Below are 16,910 nucleotides of genomic sequence, written 5' to 3' on the forward strand. Positions count from 1 at the left end.
CAATATGTGAAAATGCCACTGTTCACATATGAAGGGTGTAGATTTCTCTTACAACTGAGAGGCAGTTAGGCAATTTATCAGCTAGAGAACGTAAGTTTTCAATATAAGATGTTTCCTATTTAGCACACTGAGATGATATGTAAAGGGGTGGTTTGAGTGGGATGGAACTGGGATTAGATGGAAGTATGGGAATGGAAATGAACAGAGATATTTTATAAGACATATTGGTAACAAACAAGAAGATAGCAATAATTTCCAAGTTGTATGAAACTGGGGAGATCAGAAGTCCCAAAGTTCTTCACTTTTCAGGTGTATGTCCCCTTGCCAACAGTGATCACCACCCACTGCATGATACATATGAGAGGCATATATGAAGGGGAAAACCTATCATGTGCAACACATGATTTTGTTTTCTTGCTGCTCATTGGGTCCACTTGCTTCTTCATTCCCACTTACTAAGCCCTGTCTCTGACCACTTAAGGAGCAGGGTGATGGCAAAGGCAGTGACGCAATTGCCACTATCGCACCGCTGCCAGGGACAAAACGTTCTTTTTTTTTTTAATTTTAAGATATCCTTGGGAGTGCTGGCCATCCAGGGGGAGGATGCAGCAGTTCCCAAACTCCCAGAGAGTTTGGGCCTTAGGGGCCAAAGATTTGCTTGGCTCATAGGACTGAGCTGTTAATCACTTACTAAAACAATTGCTTCAAAAATTCAATTAATGTCTATGAAACTGTTAAAGCTACAGAATTATTAATATCAACAAAGTAAATGCCACCATCACACCACCCTGACTGCTTCTCTCACAGTTGGCTTTATTTTCAGTGTTGGGCATCTTTACCCTGGACTACAGATGACCTGTCAGCTATTTACAATTCAATAAAACAGAACTGCTATCATTTAATCAATTACAACCTGAGAAGTGTATTTTGAAAAATCAAATGTATTCATATACAATCTTTAGGCAAATCATATTTATCCTCCTGTTTTACACAATATTTCCAATGCTATATGTGTCCTTGAAATACGGACACCATACTATGAAAAAGTGGTCTAGCTGCTGGAGTTCATAAATTTTGTTCAGCTTTGGATGAGTTCAAAGAATTGCCATGTAAGAAAAGCCTTACAGAGGGAATTTATCTGATTATGGCAGTAATAATTACCCAGCTGTTTATTCCAGATAGAGAAATAATTCATGTAGGCAATAGGCCGTGGTGGCAATGACACTCCACATTTAGTAAATATGCAAACTGTTCACTTCTAATTAACCAAGCTAGAGGATGCCCTTATTAAATGTATAAACTAAAAGTGCCTTCCTGACAAGTGATGAATTGTTACATTGCACAAACTCTTGCCACAGAATTATTGGAGTGAACTTGGGGCTTAACTTCATTAAGAGATCTTGTGGGATAGTTAAATGAGGATGGACAGCATAACAAGGCCAGTCTGACAGCCAATGATATGTTAGGGCTTAATGAAATTGCACCTTTTCCTTCTTTTCTACTTACTTTACAGTTAAGATCCCACTTTAGATAAAGTAGAAGACTGTGAAATCTGTTTCAATTTGGACTATATAACAGCATGATACACACTGGCTTGGATTTTAACAGTAGAATCAATCTCCAGAAGACACTAAAGTCCATAAGTAACCTTAATAAAGGTGCTTTACAACAGTTGAAAGTTTCATAATTACTTCCTCTCTACTTTTGAAATGCTTCATGTATCATCCCTTCCGTATATGATTTGTTCAGTTAAAATATTGGTTTAAAAATAGTTGACCAGATTTTGAAGAAACAGATTCAGATTAATTCAGTGTTTTAAATTGTGCCTGGAGGGTAATGGGAAGACAGTGAGGATGTTGGAGCATGGTGGGAATGCACTTGCATTTAAAATACAGGTCACCATCTTCTTCTGCATCATCTAAACTTTCCCAACTGTCCTCAAGAGTAGCTGCACAGAAAGTTACAATAGTCCACTCTCTAGGTTAAGAAGGTCTGAAAGACAACTATAAGATCCTGATCAGATTTAAGCTTTCTTATAAGACAAAGGGAGCAATCCTAACCAACTTTCCAGTACTGACTTAGCCGTAATGCAGCCCCCAAGGTAAGGTATCAAGCATGCCCTTACCTTGAAGAGGCCCTCTTGACTGCCTCCCCACTACAGGATGCAGTGCACGCCACATTGGCACAGCTATATCAGTGTAGGTGAGGATTGTGTACTGACTTGGTGAAAGGTACTTCTGGCCATACCACAACCCAGTTCCTTCAAGCACTTGAAACTAGTTGTGATAGCAAAAGCAAGATCTTGCAGAACTACATATTTTCTTGATATTCATAGGAGTTCACTTGCCTTGGCACTCATCCAAATAAATCATTCCCCTTCCCCTAGCTTCAAAGCCTTGTTCTCACTGGGGGCTTGTGGCCATTGCCAAGTCCCAACCTTCTTCCCCCACCATAAAAATAACCTCATCCTAAGGAAACTGTCAGGGGATCTCTAATTTGAGCTACAGGATGTGTAGATAAGTACTCAGGCTGCTGAAACCTCTCAGGCACAGAAGGGAACAGAGAAATGAAAATTGATCTTTGCATATGGTAAGCAGTGTAATGCCCCTGGAAGAGCCAGGTCACGTATAAATACAAGGAGCTAGCCTCTTGCCTCCATCTGAGCAAAAGAGCAGAACCTCTTGGATACTCCTGGATATTCCAGGTCCCAGCTCCAGTTCCAGATTTGGCCCTAGTTTATATTCATGACAAAGCTTCAGCTGAAAACTCTGTTTTGGTCCCCAACACCTGATAGCTAGGAACCTGGAGCATGCACACCTCAGTGTATTTGGTTCCTAATATAGCCACCCTGAATACTGGCTAATCTTGAGAGTAACCTTTTCCCACCACCAAATGGAGTATGTACCACCCCTCCAAACTGCCTAACTGCCTTGAATTGTCCCAACAGTTGACACCCTTAGGCAGCAACTGGAAAGCAGACAACATCCCAGATTGCACTCTCTTTATGGCCCATCTAGAACAGACAGCATCTCTCCTAGTCATCTAAATGGTGACTTTGTCCCCAATAGACTGGTACTTGGTTGGCCACATTGTGGTTGGTATTGGAAGAAGAGCAGATGACAACAGAAATGGATAAGGCTTTTTCAAGTTTCAGAAACAGACACTGGCTTAGTCTGGGCTGGTGTTGCAACAAGGGACAGGTCATTAAGGAATGCAGGCATTTTTAGGGGCATCCCACAGACTTTGTAGATAAGGATGCAATAGGCTGCTGAGACCTCTTGCAGGGTTATATGAACCTATAATTAAATGAGAAGCTATTACATTGCCTGACTTTTTAAAAAGATTTCAAGAAGTGATTGAAACTAATATAAATGTGGATATTTTTGGCAATAAAATGTTAGTTATCATACCCCTTTCTGATCAGAATGAAAAATTTCATCCAGGTTCCAGTGAAGGTTCCAGTGTAATGCAGTGTAACGGTTTGAGTATTGGACCTGAAAGACCCAAGTTCAATCCCTGTTCAGACATAACACTTCTTGGGTGACCTTGGGCCAGTCAGCATCTCTCAAACTAACTTCACAGGGATGTTGTGACAATAAAAGAAGAGGAAGGAGCTCCTTCGAGATGATATAAATGAGTTAAATAAATACATAATTGATATACATAACTGAGTAAAACTGTTAACTGAGTATAACTGTATACTCAGTATAACTGAGTATAACTTGAGGCACAAGTATAACTGTTAAAATATGTGACATACCATAAATTTCAGAGTGGGCAGTGAACTGTGGGCACAATCCAAACGCTTGAGTATGAGACTTGGGCTGACGCAAGTCCCTTGCACCTGCCCAGGAGAGAGGAAGCCAGGCCGATGCTCTGAAAAGCGCTGGCCTGCAGAGGTTGACGCAAGCCTCTGCGCCAGCTTCCTCTCTCTGATTTGTGTTGGCCCAGCTGAGCTGATGCAAGAAGAAAAGGTAGGTGGGGGAAGGCGAGAGGTAGGCATTCCTGGGTGGGTGGGAGGGCAGGCGAGGAGCAGGAGGCGGGGCTAGGATCCGGCAGTTTTGCTGGATCCCAATCCCCGTTCCCGAGGAGTTTGGAGTGGCTTCAAGCCGCTCCGCTCTCCTTGGACTTGCGTCGCCTCAAGAGGCGGCGCAAGTCCGAGAAGACCCATAGGCTCCAGCGGCCCTTACCCAGAGGTAAAGGGAAATGTTTTCCCTTGTCTCCGGCTAAGTCACTAGTGGCCGCAATCCTGTGCTGAATACAGTGAAAGCCTCTTGGCTTGCCTGTTCCAGCACAGGATAGGATTGCGCTCTGTGTCTCTGACCAGTAAACTCCCTCAGGAATGAGAAAAGGGGCAGAACTACACATTACCTCAGCAACTGCAGGTTCCCAAGGCTGGTTCATTGTAAAAGAGAATCAATGCATTCTCTCCTGAAAATGCTTACCTTCCTCCCACAATTTGGTTTATTTCTAGTATAGATGCTCAGCCTGGGGAAACAAGCGTTAAAAAACTGCTGAGGGTAGATTTGTAGGGGCAACTTGGCAGAGAGTGATAGGGTTAAGCAGGTTAACCACCCTCCTCCTGCCTGTTTCTCCCCTGCAAATTTCCCCTGCTCCTTCATTAGCAGTATGAGCCAAACACAGTTGTTTGTCTCGTAACTTGTAGTTAAGTCCAAAGGATCTCCAGTGAGACCTATTTCAAATGAAGCTTAAAGCTATGAGCCATAGCAGGGGGCTTGAGGATAACAGGTTCTAATGAATTCAATCTATTCCTGAAATTAGCTCATTTTCTCAGTTGATTGCATCATAGCTATTGCTGCGAAATATTAAATAACAGTTAAAACCAATGCAATATCCGTAACAGTAGAAGTAGAAGAGAAACTGAGTATGCTATAAGTTTCCCTATAGATCAGCTTTATAATGTTTTATTAATGCTGCCAATCTGTATCTCTGAGGTTAGTTTTTAATTTCATGATATCATTTTCTTGTTCATAACCTGGGGCAGTTTTTGCATATGGGGCTATAGGTTACAAGTGTACCTGTCTAGCAAGCGCACACTCAGCCGTTAAATTAATAAAACCAATTTATCTTTGTAAGGGGCCCAGTTTCACTATGAAAACAGAATCTTACATACGTGTTACATAAATATGACAAAAAAAGGCTAGCTAGACAAATACGAGCTTGCTGATGTTCTGTGTTAGTTTAATAGGAAATGGCACTTGTTTCTAAGTACCATTGTATTCTTAAATTTACTTTTTACTAGTTTTGTTAATAATGACAACAAAAACATGGACAATTATTGCAAAGTAAATATAGTAGTCCCACATACAGGGTTAATTCTGGTTTCTGCTTTACCACAAAACAACATTTCTTCCATGCCACATTTTCTATACCTTCCCTCAAGTGGATTCGAAGGGAAAAGTCTACCGAGTGAAACTACTCTCATCACCTCCTCAGTAAGAAGGGGAAAATATATCTAATGAAATTCTCATTTCTGAACCACTCATACAGCAACAGTGAACCCCTTGGAACTTGGACCTGGAATTCCTAAGGAGATGGAGAGGTTCACAAGATTGAATTTAAACTCCCAAGCAAAAACTACCATGCAAAAATAGAAGTGAGGTTAACCGGAACTGTTTCACTCTAGGCAGGCTCCCTCAGTGGGGCACAAGAGCCTGGCCTGGAAGGCCGTGGTGACAATACACTTGCTTGACCTGTTCCCCACCCCAGGAGTTTGGCACCCTGAGAGGTACTATTGATACAATCACTGAAGAATTATCTTAGCCTAGTGACCCTTACTTAGTCTCATCTTCTTCCCTCCGTCAGAGCTAGAGCCCACAGGCAGCCTCTAATAGCAGGCCTGTACTATTCTATTATTTTCCAGATGTCTAGAGACGATGCAAAGAAATAAATTCTCTTTTGTTGTACGTATATTGATGCTGAACTCACTCCAGGGAATTCAACAGAATCATATCTGCATGCATACTGGAATAAACGAGATAAAAATTTGGCACCACATGCTTCAACGAGAGGAGAAAGAAGACTACTTTATATATTGGATAATGGAGGCAATTCTTGCTGTAAAGAAATAATTTAATTAGTACCATAAACTATTTAGAAATTTAAAAAAAATTTAAAGTTTTACCACTCAGTACTTTTATCTTTACCTGACTATCTCATTATTCAAAGAAATTGCTTCCAGGTACTTCTTCAGTGCATAATAATTATGGATATATTTTCGGATGTAATAGCCTCGCCATCTTTTTTGAATCTAGGGGAGTAAAGGCACATATATTAGCTTCAATACCTTTCCTGCAATAGAGAAAATATTGTCAAATATTTATATGAAATATTTGGGCTAATTCCTAAGAGGCTATGCCTATTCTAACATCAGGCAAGCATACATATTTGTAGGACCATTAATATGGGTAAGATAAAAATATATTACATTGTAATAAAAGTTACATAGGTCAAAGGTATAAGCAAAGTTTAACACGATAGTATGTACCATAATTCTCTGTCTGAAGTTAACATCTAGCATCTCTATGTTCCAAATCTCATTAGACTTCTTCAGAGCCCGGGTTTACACTAACAAACTGATCATCTCTGCCTGTTTAGATTTAGAACATCAAAGTCTCCTTCCCCGCAAGAAAAAAAAATGGAGAGGCTAGAAACACACGCTCAACCATTTCCCTGCACTTTTGGGTACACTCAGAAGTTGTATCACTCAGGCAAGCTGTATCCAGCGCAGGATAGGGGCCATAAGCAGCTCAGCCAGAGGTAAGGGGAAACATTTCCCCTTACCTCTGGGTAAGGGCTGCTGGCCCCAATGGGTCTCCTCAGACTTGCGCCACCTCTTGAGGTGGCACAAGTCCGAGGAGAGTGGAGCGGCTTGAAACGGCTCCGTTCTCCCTGGGAATGGGGGTTGGGATCAGGCATAACTGCCAGATCCCAGCCCTCCCTCCCACTCCCCGCACGCCTGCCCGCCCCCAGGGCCATCCACTGCCCAACCTTCCCCCTCCCAGGAACGCCTCCCTTCCTCCTCCTCCCCACCTACCCCACACGTATCTTTTGTCCTTGCGTCGGCTCATCTGAGCCGATGCAAGGAGCTGGGCGGAAGCTGGCGCAGAGGCTTCCATCAGCCTCCGCAGGCCAGCGCTTCTGGGAGCACCAGCCTGGCTTCCTTCCAAGGCGCAAATGTTCCTTATGGCACGTTCTTTATGGCACCTAAAGCCCTGTTAGGATTGCGCTCTCAGTTATGCTGCCAGAGTGCATGCTGCATGCTATAGTGGGGCAGAGGAAACCAGATAGCCTGGGAGAGGTAAGTAAAAACCTTTTGTACTTACTTCTCCATAGGCTGTCTGACTGTCAATGGGTCTCCTCTGACCTACACCAGCTATTTTGCTTGCAGAAGTTCAAGGAGAGACAGAGGGTATGTCGGGTGAGGAAAACAGGGACTTTGCATGTGGTAGTGCTGCTAACATCCACCCCTTGACCTCAAAATGGGGAGATTTGTACTTACCTTGAATCCCCCTTCTCAGTGGTCTCCATGTCCGGATTAGTCCTTACAAGTGGGTAGCTCCTCCCTCTCAGGTAGGCAGGCCAGAGTCTTTTGTTCCTCCTGAGGGGAGGGGCTGCCTGGACTCCCCAGACTGTCCAAGCTTGCAGAGCCCCACCCCTGACACCAGGTGTCTCGTGTCCCTCCGGATGCACTGTAGTGGCAGTCGTCTGATGTCATGTGCTGCATCGCGTGTTAGCTCCGGGGATGAGTGCAGAATGAGCCCAGGTGTCTCGGGGCCTTACCCTAATTCTATTGCTACTCTGCGCTGTACTGCGCCCCCCTGACCCTATGTTTCTGGCGTTCAATATATATCTGTTTCTTTTCTCTTTTTTTTTTGTTACGGCTGCGAGGGCGGGCGGACTAATCAGGACATGGAGGCCATTGAGAAGGGGGATTCATGGTAAGTACAAATCTCCCCATTCTCCAGTGGGGTCTCCATGTCCGTCTTAGTCCTAACAAGTGGGATGTGCCCAAGCAGTGCTCCTCAAGGGTGGGAGCTGCCGTAAGCCTATAGTGCCACGCTCTGGAGGACGCGCCTTGCGAAGGCTGCATTCCCAGAGGTGAAGGTGTCGATCTTGTAGTGCTTGATGAAGGTGTTAGGCGAGCACCAGGTAGCTGCCCTGCACACTGCCTCCAGGGAGGGGTGAGCCCTGAATGCAGCTGAGGTGGCGGCCCCCCTGAGGGAGTGCGCCACTATGCCCCTAGGGTGGTCCTTGCCAGATGCCCTGAATGCCTCGGCTATGGCCTCTCTAACCCATCTAGAAATGGTGGAGGGTGACACCTTTCTGCCTTGGTCACTGGGTTGGAATGAAATGAACCATGCCTCTGAACACTGGTGGGCTGAGGTCCTGGAGAGATAAAAGCTCACCGCCCGACGCACGTCAAGGGCATGCCATTCCCGCTCTCTGGGATGAGAAGGGTTGGGGCAGAAGGTGGGAGTTCACCTTTGGTAGGAAGGTAGGGTCGGTGCAGAGGACGATCCTGTCCTCCTGGATCTGGCAGAGTTCCTTGGCTACGGAAAGGGTTGCCAGCTCTGACACCCTTCTGGTGGAAGTTACGCCCTTCAGGAAGGCAGTCTTCTGCGACAGTAGCTTTAGTGAACACATCGTCATCTGTTCAAAAAGAGGCCTCGTGAACACCCTCAGCACTAGCGTCAGATCCCATGTGGGATAGCTGGTCACAGGTGGCAGGTTGAGGAGACTCACTCCCTTGAGGAATTTTCTAACGTGCAGTTGTGACGTGAGGGCCCTTCCCTTGGGGAACCCCACTGACACCTGCCTCTTAAGGGTGGCTGTGCTGAGGCCCTTGTTGAGGCCTGCCAGGAGAAAGCTCAGGAAATCCTTGACCCTGATCCTCTCTGGGTCAAGATTTAGGGATTGGCACCAACTGGTTAGGACCCTCCAGGTTCCATTGTACAACAACAACAACAACAACAGTATTTATATACCGCTTTTCAACAAAAAGTTCACAAAGCGGTTTACAGAGAAAATCAAATATCTAATGGCTCCCTGTCCCAAAAGGGCTCACAATCTAAAAAGATGCAACACCAGCAGACAGCCACTAGAAAAGGCACTGCTGGGGTGAGGTGGGCCAGTTACTCTCCCCCTGCTAAATAAAAGAGGAGCACCCACCTGAAAAAGTGCCTCTTAACCAGTTAGCAGGGGTTAACCGTTAGCATTGTAGACCCGGTTGGTGGATCCGGTCAGAGAGGAGAGTAGCCAGGATGGCGGGGGAGTAGCCTGACCTGGCCAGTCTCTTCCGCTCAGTCTCCAGGCAGCTAGATGGAGTTTGGCTATCTGTGGGTGAAGGATTGGGCCCTGTGACAGAAGGTCCGGGTGCTGGAGAAGGGGAATGGGTGGGGAGATGGCCAACTCCCGCAGGTCCGGGTACCAGGGCCGGCGGGGCCAGTCTGGTGCTATGAGGAGGACTTTGACCTGCTCCAGCCTGACCTTCGTGAGGACCCTCTGAAGGAGCTTTGTGGGAGGAAAGGCATACATTACCCCTTGGGGCCACCATTGGTGGAGTGTATGCCTCTGGACAGTGTCCTCAGGAGAAGAACCTCGGCAGCTGATGTTTGTGGCTGCTAGTGAACAGATCTAAGGTCACTCGACCAAATTGACTGTTGATCCAAGCAAAGTCCTGCGGATGGAGCTTCCATTCTGAATGGTCGAGGTCCTGGCGACTCAGCCAGTCCACTGCTGTGTTTTCCAGTCCAGTGATGTGCTCGGCTCTGATGGAGCCCACAGCATCAGCCTGCGTGCCACCATCTGCAGGGCTGCTGACCTGGTGCCCCCTTGACGGTTTACGTAGGCCCTTGCCAAGATGTTGTCGGTGTACACTAGTACGTCCTCTGAGTTGGGGGAGGGCCAGCAGGGCTAGTCGAATGGACCTCAGCTCTAGCAGGTTGATGGGAACCATCCTCTCGCTTGGGGACCAGTGACCCTGGACTACCTCCTCGAGGGTGTGGGGCCCCCATCCCTGGAGACTCGCATCTGTGAACAGGATGGCTCTGTGGTATATCTGGATGGGCAAGCCCTGGTCCAACCTGTGTGGCCGCATCCACCATCGAAGGTCCTTGAGAGTGAGGGGGTCCAGTCTGACATGTTTGCTCCTTTGAGAGATGATGAAGTCCTGGAAGGGTAGCAGCAGGTGCTGGAGGGACTGTGTCCTGTACCTGGCCCATGGGATGATGTCCTGACAGGAGGTTAGCATGCCCAGGAGGCGGGCCAACATCATTATATCTGGTCTGGGGGATCGGAGGACAGTGTTGATCAGGTCTGCGGTCTTGGTCCGCCACTCTGGGGACAAGAACACTTTGGTGTCGATGATTGCTCCCAGGTGTTCTATAGACTGTGAGGGAGTCAGGTGACTCTTCTCCAAGTTGATGAGGAACCTGTGGTTCTGGAGGCATTGGATGGTCTGGTGCAGATGTAGGGCAGATGTAGGGCACCCTCTTCTGGTGTGGCAGATCTCAGAAGGACATCGTCCAGGTATGGAAAGGCAGTCACGCCCCTTGTGCGCAGGTGCGCAATCAGCACAATAAGGATCTTCGTGAAGACTCTTGGCGCTGAAGATAAGCCAAAAGGGAGTGCCTTGAATTGATGGTGCTGGTTCTGGTAGCAGAATCTGAGGTAGCGGTGGTGGGTGGGCATTATGGGTAAGTGCAGGTACGCCTGCTGGAGGTCCAGTGAGGTCATGTAGCTGCCCCTTCTGATGGACGTCAGGATGGATTGTAGGCTCTCCATCTTGAATTTCTGATGTCGCATTCATCTGTTGAGCCGGTTGAGGATGGCTCTGGTGCAGCCGGATCTCTTGGGCACAGTGAAGAGGTGGGAGTGCAACCCGGACCCCCATTGCTCCCTTGAAACCGGCGCGATGGCCCCGACCTGTAGGAGGTATTGGATTGCCTTGAGCATCTTGCGGTGTTTTAGCGGGCATTTGGGTCTGTGGACCTGAAGGAACCTGTTGGGGGGAGACACATGGCATTCCAAGGAAAACCCCCAGCAGATGGTGTCCCGCACCCACTGGTCGGTGGTCAGCTCGTCCCACCTGTCCGCAAAGTGTTGCAGCCTTCCGCAGATGATGTGGGATGAGGATGGCTGGTTGTCATTGTGACTTTGGCCCCTTTGTGCCGAAGCGCTGGGGTTGCTGTCCTCTGGGCTTGTGGGCTGGTCGTCTAGGGTGCCAGACAGGTCTTTGGCTTCTGAAAGGGGCCGAAGAGGTTGAGGTGCTGGGCTGAGAGTTTCTTGGGGAACGAAAAGGCCAGTGTTGGGGCTGCTGGGTTCCTCTCTCTGGTGGGCAGGGCCCTCTTCTTGCCCCTGAATTCCACAAGGAGTGGATCCAGGGCATCCCCGAACAACTTGGCTCCCTGGAAGGGGAGGCTGGCGACCCTGGCGTGTGATGCTGCGTCCGCGTCCCAGTTGTGCATCCAGGTGTGCAGCGGCGCGTGGCGACTCTGGCCACCCTGGCCCTGGCCAAGAACTGCATGGCATCTGCTGTGGCGTCTGCTGCAAAGGAGGCAGCTGAGGCCATCTTTCTGATATCCGATCGGGCCCTGGCATGTAGCCTGAGGGTCTTGCTGAACTACTGAAGCCACAACACCAACGCCCTGGTACAGAGGCTCGCAGCACATTAGAGGAAGCATCAAATCCCCTCCTGGTGCCCAGCTCAACCTTCTTGCCTGTGGGGTCCCTTGTTAGGCTGTCGCTGTCCATGGGGAGGATGGTTGGGGATCCCATTGCTGCTACTGGAGCATCCACCAGGGGTGACTTGAGGCGGGCCATGACCTCTGGGGGCAGGTTATAGAAACTGGTGGAGGGTTTGGTAGAGTCCCTGGACTTGGCTGGATTGTTCCACTCTTTGTCCACCAGTTGTTGCAAGAAGGGAGGGAAGGGAAACTATTGGGGGGTTTCCTGCTGGTTAGGGAAGACTGACGGGGACCCCCACTTGGTCTTGGGCGCCATGTCCTCAGGGCGCTCGGTTTGCAGGTCTAGCACCTGGACCACCCCTGAGATCGGTTTGTTGAATTGTTCAGCGTAGAAGAGGTGGGGCTTGTGGGTCTCGACCTCGTCCCCCAATATTTCCCCCTCCTCCACAGACGAGGCGTGGGAGCAGCCCTTGCCCCTGTCCTGATCCTGGAGGTGGGTGTGTTCGGGGGTGGCACTGCGTGTGGAGGGCATCCGGTGCCTCTTGGGGGGGTGGGGGTTCCTCCTCATCGTCATTCTCCTCTGCCTGTCCTAAGATGGGAGCTGGCCACCGCATTGGGTGCTCTAGGATGCCGCCCTGTGGCTGCTGATGGGCCTCCATGGCGGCGGATACGCTGGCATGGAGCATGTCCTGGATGGCCCTTGAGAGCTCCCCCCAAGTCTAAGGCACTGAGACCCGCACAGGGGGGTGGGCACTGCGGGGGCCTCCTTTCGGGCGGCCATGGGTGAAGGGGGGGCTTCCGCCAGTTCTGGCAGCTCACCGCTCCTCCAAGGATCAATCTGGACTCAGTCTGGCGTGTGGCTAAGATGGTGCCGTGCACGCTGCCTTCCTGCTGCTGATGGAGGCGGCTCGAGCTCCCCGCTGCCGCCGCAAGTCTGCCTCTGTCACCCTTGCCCCGCTGGGGGGGGGGCTAGCCTTCATGCTCTTCGGGTGCTAGTCCAAGATGGTGCCCGCTGCATGGCGCTCCGGAGGAAGGAGGGGAGAGGAGCTCTGCGCCCCCGCAGCAGTTGGGGGAAAGCTGCTCCAGAGGCTTGCTGCATCAGGAACATTCACAGGCGAGCCTGCTTCGCCCCTGATGAGTGTGGGGGGGTGAGCGGCTGGAGACGCAGGAGTGCTCCACTTGGCTGCGCAGCTGCCGCCGCTAGAAGAGGGCTGCCCGGGTAAGGCTCCACTTGGCTGCACGGCTGGGCTTCCCTGGGTCAAGCAAGGCCACACTTGGCTGCACGGCGCCCACAGTGGAAGGGCTGCCCTGGGGTCGGCTGAGGGCAGCTCGGTCACACGGGCTCTCCACTGAGGAGGGCTGCCCTGGGATCAATTGAGGGCAGCCCTGGAGCCCGGGATGCTAGGCAAGCGTGGGCGAGCCTGGCAAGCTGGGCTCAGGCATGGAAGGGCGTCAAACTTAGATCTAGATATGGCTGCTCTGCTCTAAAGCAGGCAGCCACGTGGGAGGCTCCGTGCAGGCAGTAGCCTGCTGTAGGAACCGGTAAGGCAGGAAACAGCAGGCAAGTTAGTCTGCTGAAAGTGAGAGAGGGGGGTAAGTGGGAAAGGAAATAAGAAAAGGTCCTTCCCTGAGTTCTCCAATGGGGGGTTCAGCAGAGCTGAACCGACTCTGTCCTGCTTGGCTGAAAGGCTAGGCCAGTCTGGGGAGTCCAGGCAGCCCCTCCCCTCAGGAGGAACAAAAGACTCTGGCCTGCCTACCTGAGAGGGAGGAGCTACCCACTTGTTAGGACTAAGAGATCCCACTAGAGAATGCTGCATGCACCACTCCCCACATAGATTCTCCTCTGAATCGCCACTGGCACATTCATGGGACATCCAGTCATTTGTATTGGTGGTCCCACAGTACACAACAGCAGTGATCCTTTTACAACGCCATAAGAGCTCTTATGGCAGCAGATCACAAGATCAGCAGCCATATGCATTCAATAAGATTAGGCTGCCTGCATGTGGGAGTGGGCAGAGGAGAGAAAATCAGCCATGAGAGCTGGCTGATATCCAAGCGGATCTCCAAAAATTCCACTTTAAGAAGAACATCTTAAATTGCTCTAGCATTATTAATAAATACGTATAAAATCAACCTTCTTTACAGTGGCCATTAAGTCCATTTAAAATAAAATTGTTAGAAGAGATCCTCTCAGGCACCTCAATTCAAGGTAAATTAGTAGAAAGCATTAAGGCTAGAGCGGTTAGGCATGCTATACTCAAGAAGAACCAAAATGGCTTCAGGAAGTAATATACTGCTCTCAGAAATCTTTGAGGAGTTCTCTTAAACAGAAGGGAGATCCAGTGGGCTAGCAGAGACATAAAACTGGCTCTGACTCAACTATGGTTAAGAAACCAAGAACAGGATAAAGGGTAAGCAGAAGTGTTTGAAAACTGTTATTTAATTTACTCATAAGTAAGTCCGCTGTGTTCCGTAGGACTTTGGCTGTAATCCTGTCTTACTCACCAGAAACAAACACCTCTAGTAGTGAGGTATTTTTTCCTTGTGGCCTTTCCTGAAGCTTTAACCACTTGAGGAATATTAGATATATGAAGGTTTGACTTCCCAGATTTGAATCCTCCCCTTTGCACAAAGCTCTCTAAGGGATCTTTGGTCAGTAATTTGCTCTTGCTAATGAATTTGATTCCCTGGTTTGGAGAATGAATTTTATTCAAGGTGTTTCATCTCCCAGGTCAGCAAATGAATTTAATTTTTTATTTTCTCTCTTGCTGAAGGAATTGTGCTCCTTGCTTAGCAAATGGATTCCCCTGCTTTTGAGTTGATTCCCTACTTTATTGGTTCATAACTCTCAGGAAAGCTCCCAGAGCCTTTAAATAGTGACTTCTGGATTTTTGCAGCAGGCATTTGTATGGGGCGGGGGGGGGGGGCTCCAAAATTTTCTTTAACCTTGGCTGCCAGATGCCTTAGTTCTGCCACTGCTCTGATCTAAATGCATTCATGATGCAAAAGAGATTAACGCCCAGTTGCCAGCTAGACAGATGCCTCTGCTGACTTCTGCAGCACATGCGGGGGATAACCATTCAGTCAACAACCATGTGCTTACACAGCACTGGCTGAGGCATTCCTTGTCTCCTCTGACACCTCCTTGTGTCTAAAGGCAAGGGCAAGAATTTCCTTCCCGCACTGATTGTTACAAAGCAGGCCCCCACAATTTCAATGAGCAATCCATACCTCTTTGGCTACCAATGACTGAAGATAGGCAGTGTGCATGTTTTGGGAGATCTGAATGTTATGTAAACTCCCATTGATTTTTAATCCTGTTACATGATAATTCTGTCAGCTAGTAACCAGTACTAGTATTATTCTCAGAAGCATACAAATGTTGGCCACTACTTTTTCCAAATATTCATTGTTTTATGCATCTTGAATGCCCCCTCAACTATCTATTCTTGAAGCTGAATAATCCTAACCTTTCAGTTTCTCGTTGTATAAAGGGTATCCCTTTTGGCTGTTCAATTTTTGGTGTTTCTCACTAGAAAATCTATCTATCTATAGGATTTTTCTGAATTTGTTACAAAATACAGTGCTTCAAGTTTAATTACTGCACCTTAAAATTCCAAGGTGAATATTTACACACTCTTACAAAAGATAAGTATGTATGCCCTTCAAAGTAATTAGCAAGTTTCAATGGTGATTGGTACCAAACAATTATTGTCATTGATCAGTACCAAACAGATAATTTTAAACAAAGTCATTGTGTGCTCAGCAGATTACAGCTTGTTAACGGGCAAGTTCTAAATGACCTCTTAAGCTAGTCAAATCAATGATGCATATTCCTCATTAAGTAACATCAAAATGTAAGTGGTCTTATAAATAATGTTTATTTTAAGCACTAAAACAAATGGCAAAACCTTGATATATCAGAAGCCATCTGCTCACACAAAGATTTTTTTTGTTAATGGGGATTACTTTAGTTGCTGAAAATTCAGAGCAGTGCTTGTATCTTCCAAATGAAAAAAGACGAATATATCAAAACCTACTATTCTAAAAGTTAATCTGTTATAAGGAAAATTATGCAGTATAATAATTGCTTTCTTTATGTTTTTCTTATTCCAAAAGGTGGGATCATAACAGTATCAGGTCACATATAATTAAGGGGCAACTTTAAAAGAACATATTGTGATACAGAATCCATTAAGCTAAGCAGGTGCTTTTCATTTCTGGCTGAATCTAATTCAAAAACTGTTTCCCAAAGCTGAAGGTAAATTGCATTTGTACAAGAGAGCAGGGGTGCACTGCTAAAGCCTGTGAGCCATATCAGGCCTGACAAGTCTTTTCACACAAAGCTTTTTCACCTGAAGCAAACAGTCTTTGAGTGAGATGCAGCAGGGAAGCAGTGTGAGGCCATGTAGCAAAATATAGTACCTTGGTAAGGCAGATACAACATGTGAGCTTTGAATTTCCCTGCCTCAGAATAAGAAGCTTAATTTTCTGCTATTATTCTCTAGTTTTACACCAGTAAAATACCACTGGTATTTTACTAAAATCTAAATTAACTAAAATACTAAAATTTAAGCATCATTGAACTGATTGCAATTCTTCTTTGATTTGTACTGAATGCAACAAAACTACAAAGATTATGTATTATGAGAGTAAGAAAGTTGAGGTCTACACATGGCCCTTTTTACTTAACAGGCATCTTACAGATCTTCTGTTCCTTCTACTAATTTGGAACTACCCTTGTTTTCCTATCTCTGTCTCTCAGCTCCATCAGCCAGACATGGGGTTTCTAAGAGACAGTCAGGTTAGGCACCCAGGTGTTTCTTACAGGCAGAGAAACAAGGAATAGTCTGGTTTTTATCCCCTTCTTCCCTGAATGGTTTTGTACAACTAGCTGATGCTGATGGGAGCTGATGTCCGGCAGTGTGGTACTGTGCATGGATAGTGGTGGTTGTTACAAAATCCCATTTGGAAGCTGAGACAGGACATTCAGGTGAGATAATCAGTAAGAGTACAGATCAAGTCTTTGGGGAGCAGATGGGCTGAAGCAACCCATTGTTCTTACTGGATTCTGATCTAGTGTTACCTTCAACGATCTCATGAGGGAAATACTTCAGCCTCACCTTGTACACATAATGGGTGGTGCCACCCCTGTTCTGACCAAAGCAGGATGTTCCACTTTCCAGATGGACTGAAAAA

The 16,910-nt window shown here is 47.3% G+C and overlaps 1 protein-coding gene across 2 annotated transcripts in view; it reads right to left on the bottom strand.

The window, feature by feature from the left end:
- Positions 1-16,910, bottom strand: part of SPATA17 (spermatogenesis associated 17) — a 115,294-nt gene that overhangs the window by 85,578 nt on the left and 12,806 nt on the right. For both annotated transcript variants that reach the window (XM_066611708.1, XM_066611707.1), the window contains one exon: positions 6,168-6,271. In XM_066611708.1, the coding sequence (XP_066467805.1) occupies positions 6,168-6,271 (104 nt within the window). The remainder of the gene's footprint in view (positions 1-6,167; positions 6,272-16,910) is intronic.

Source organism: Tiliqua scincoides, chromosome 1, assembly GCF_035046505.1.
Source record: "Tiliqua scincoides isolate rTilSci1 chromosome 1, rTilSci1.hap2, whole genome shotgun sequence".
Taxonomy (NCBI): domain Eukaryota; kingdom Metazoa; phylum Chordata; class Lepidosauria; order Squamata; family Scincidae; genus Tiliqua; species Tiliqua scincoides.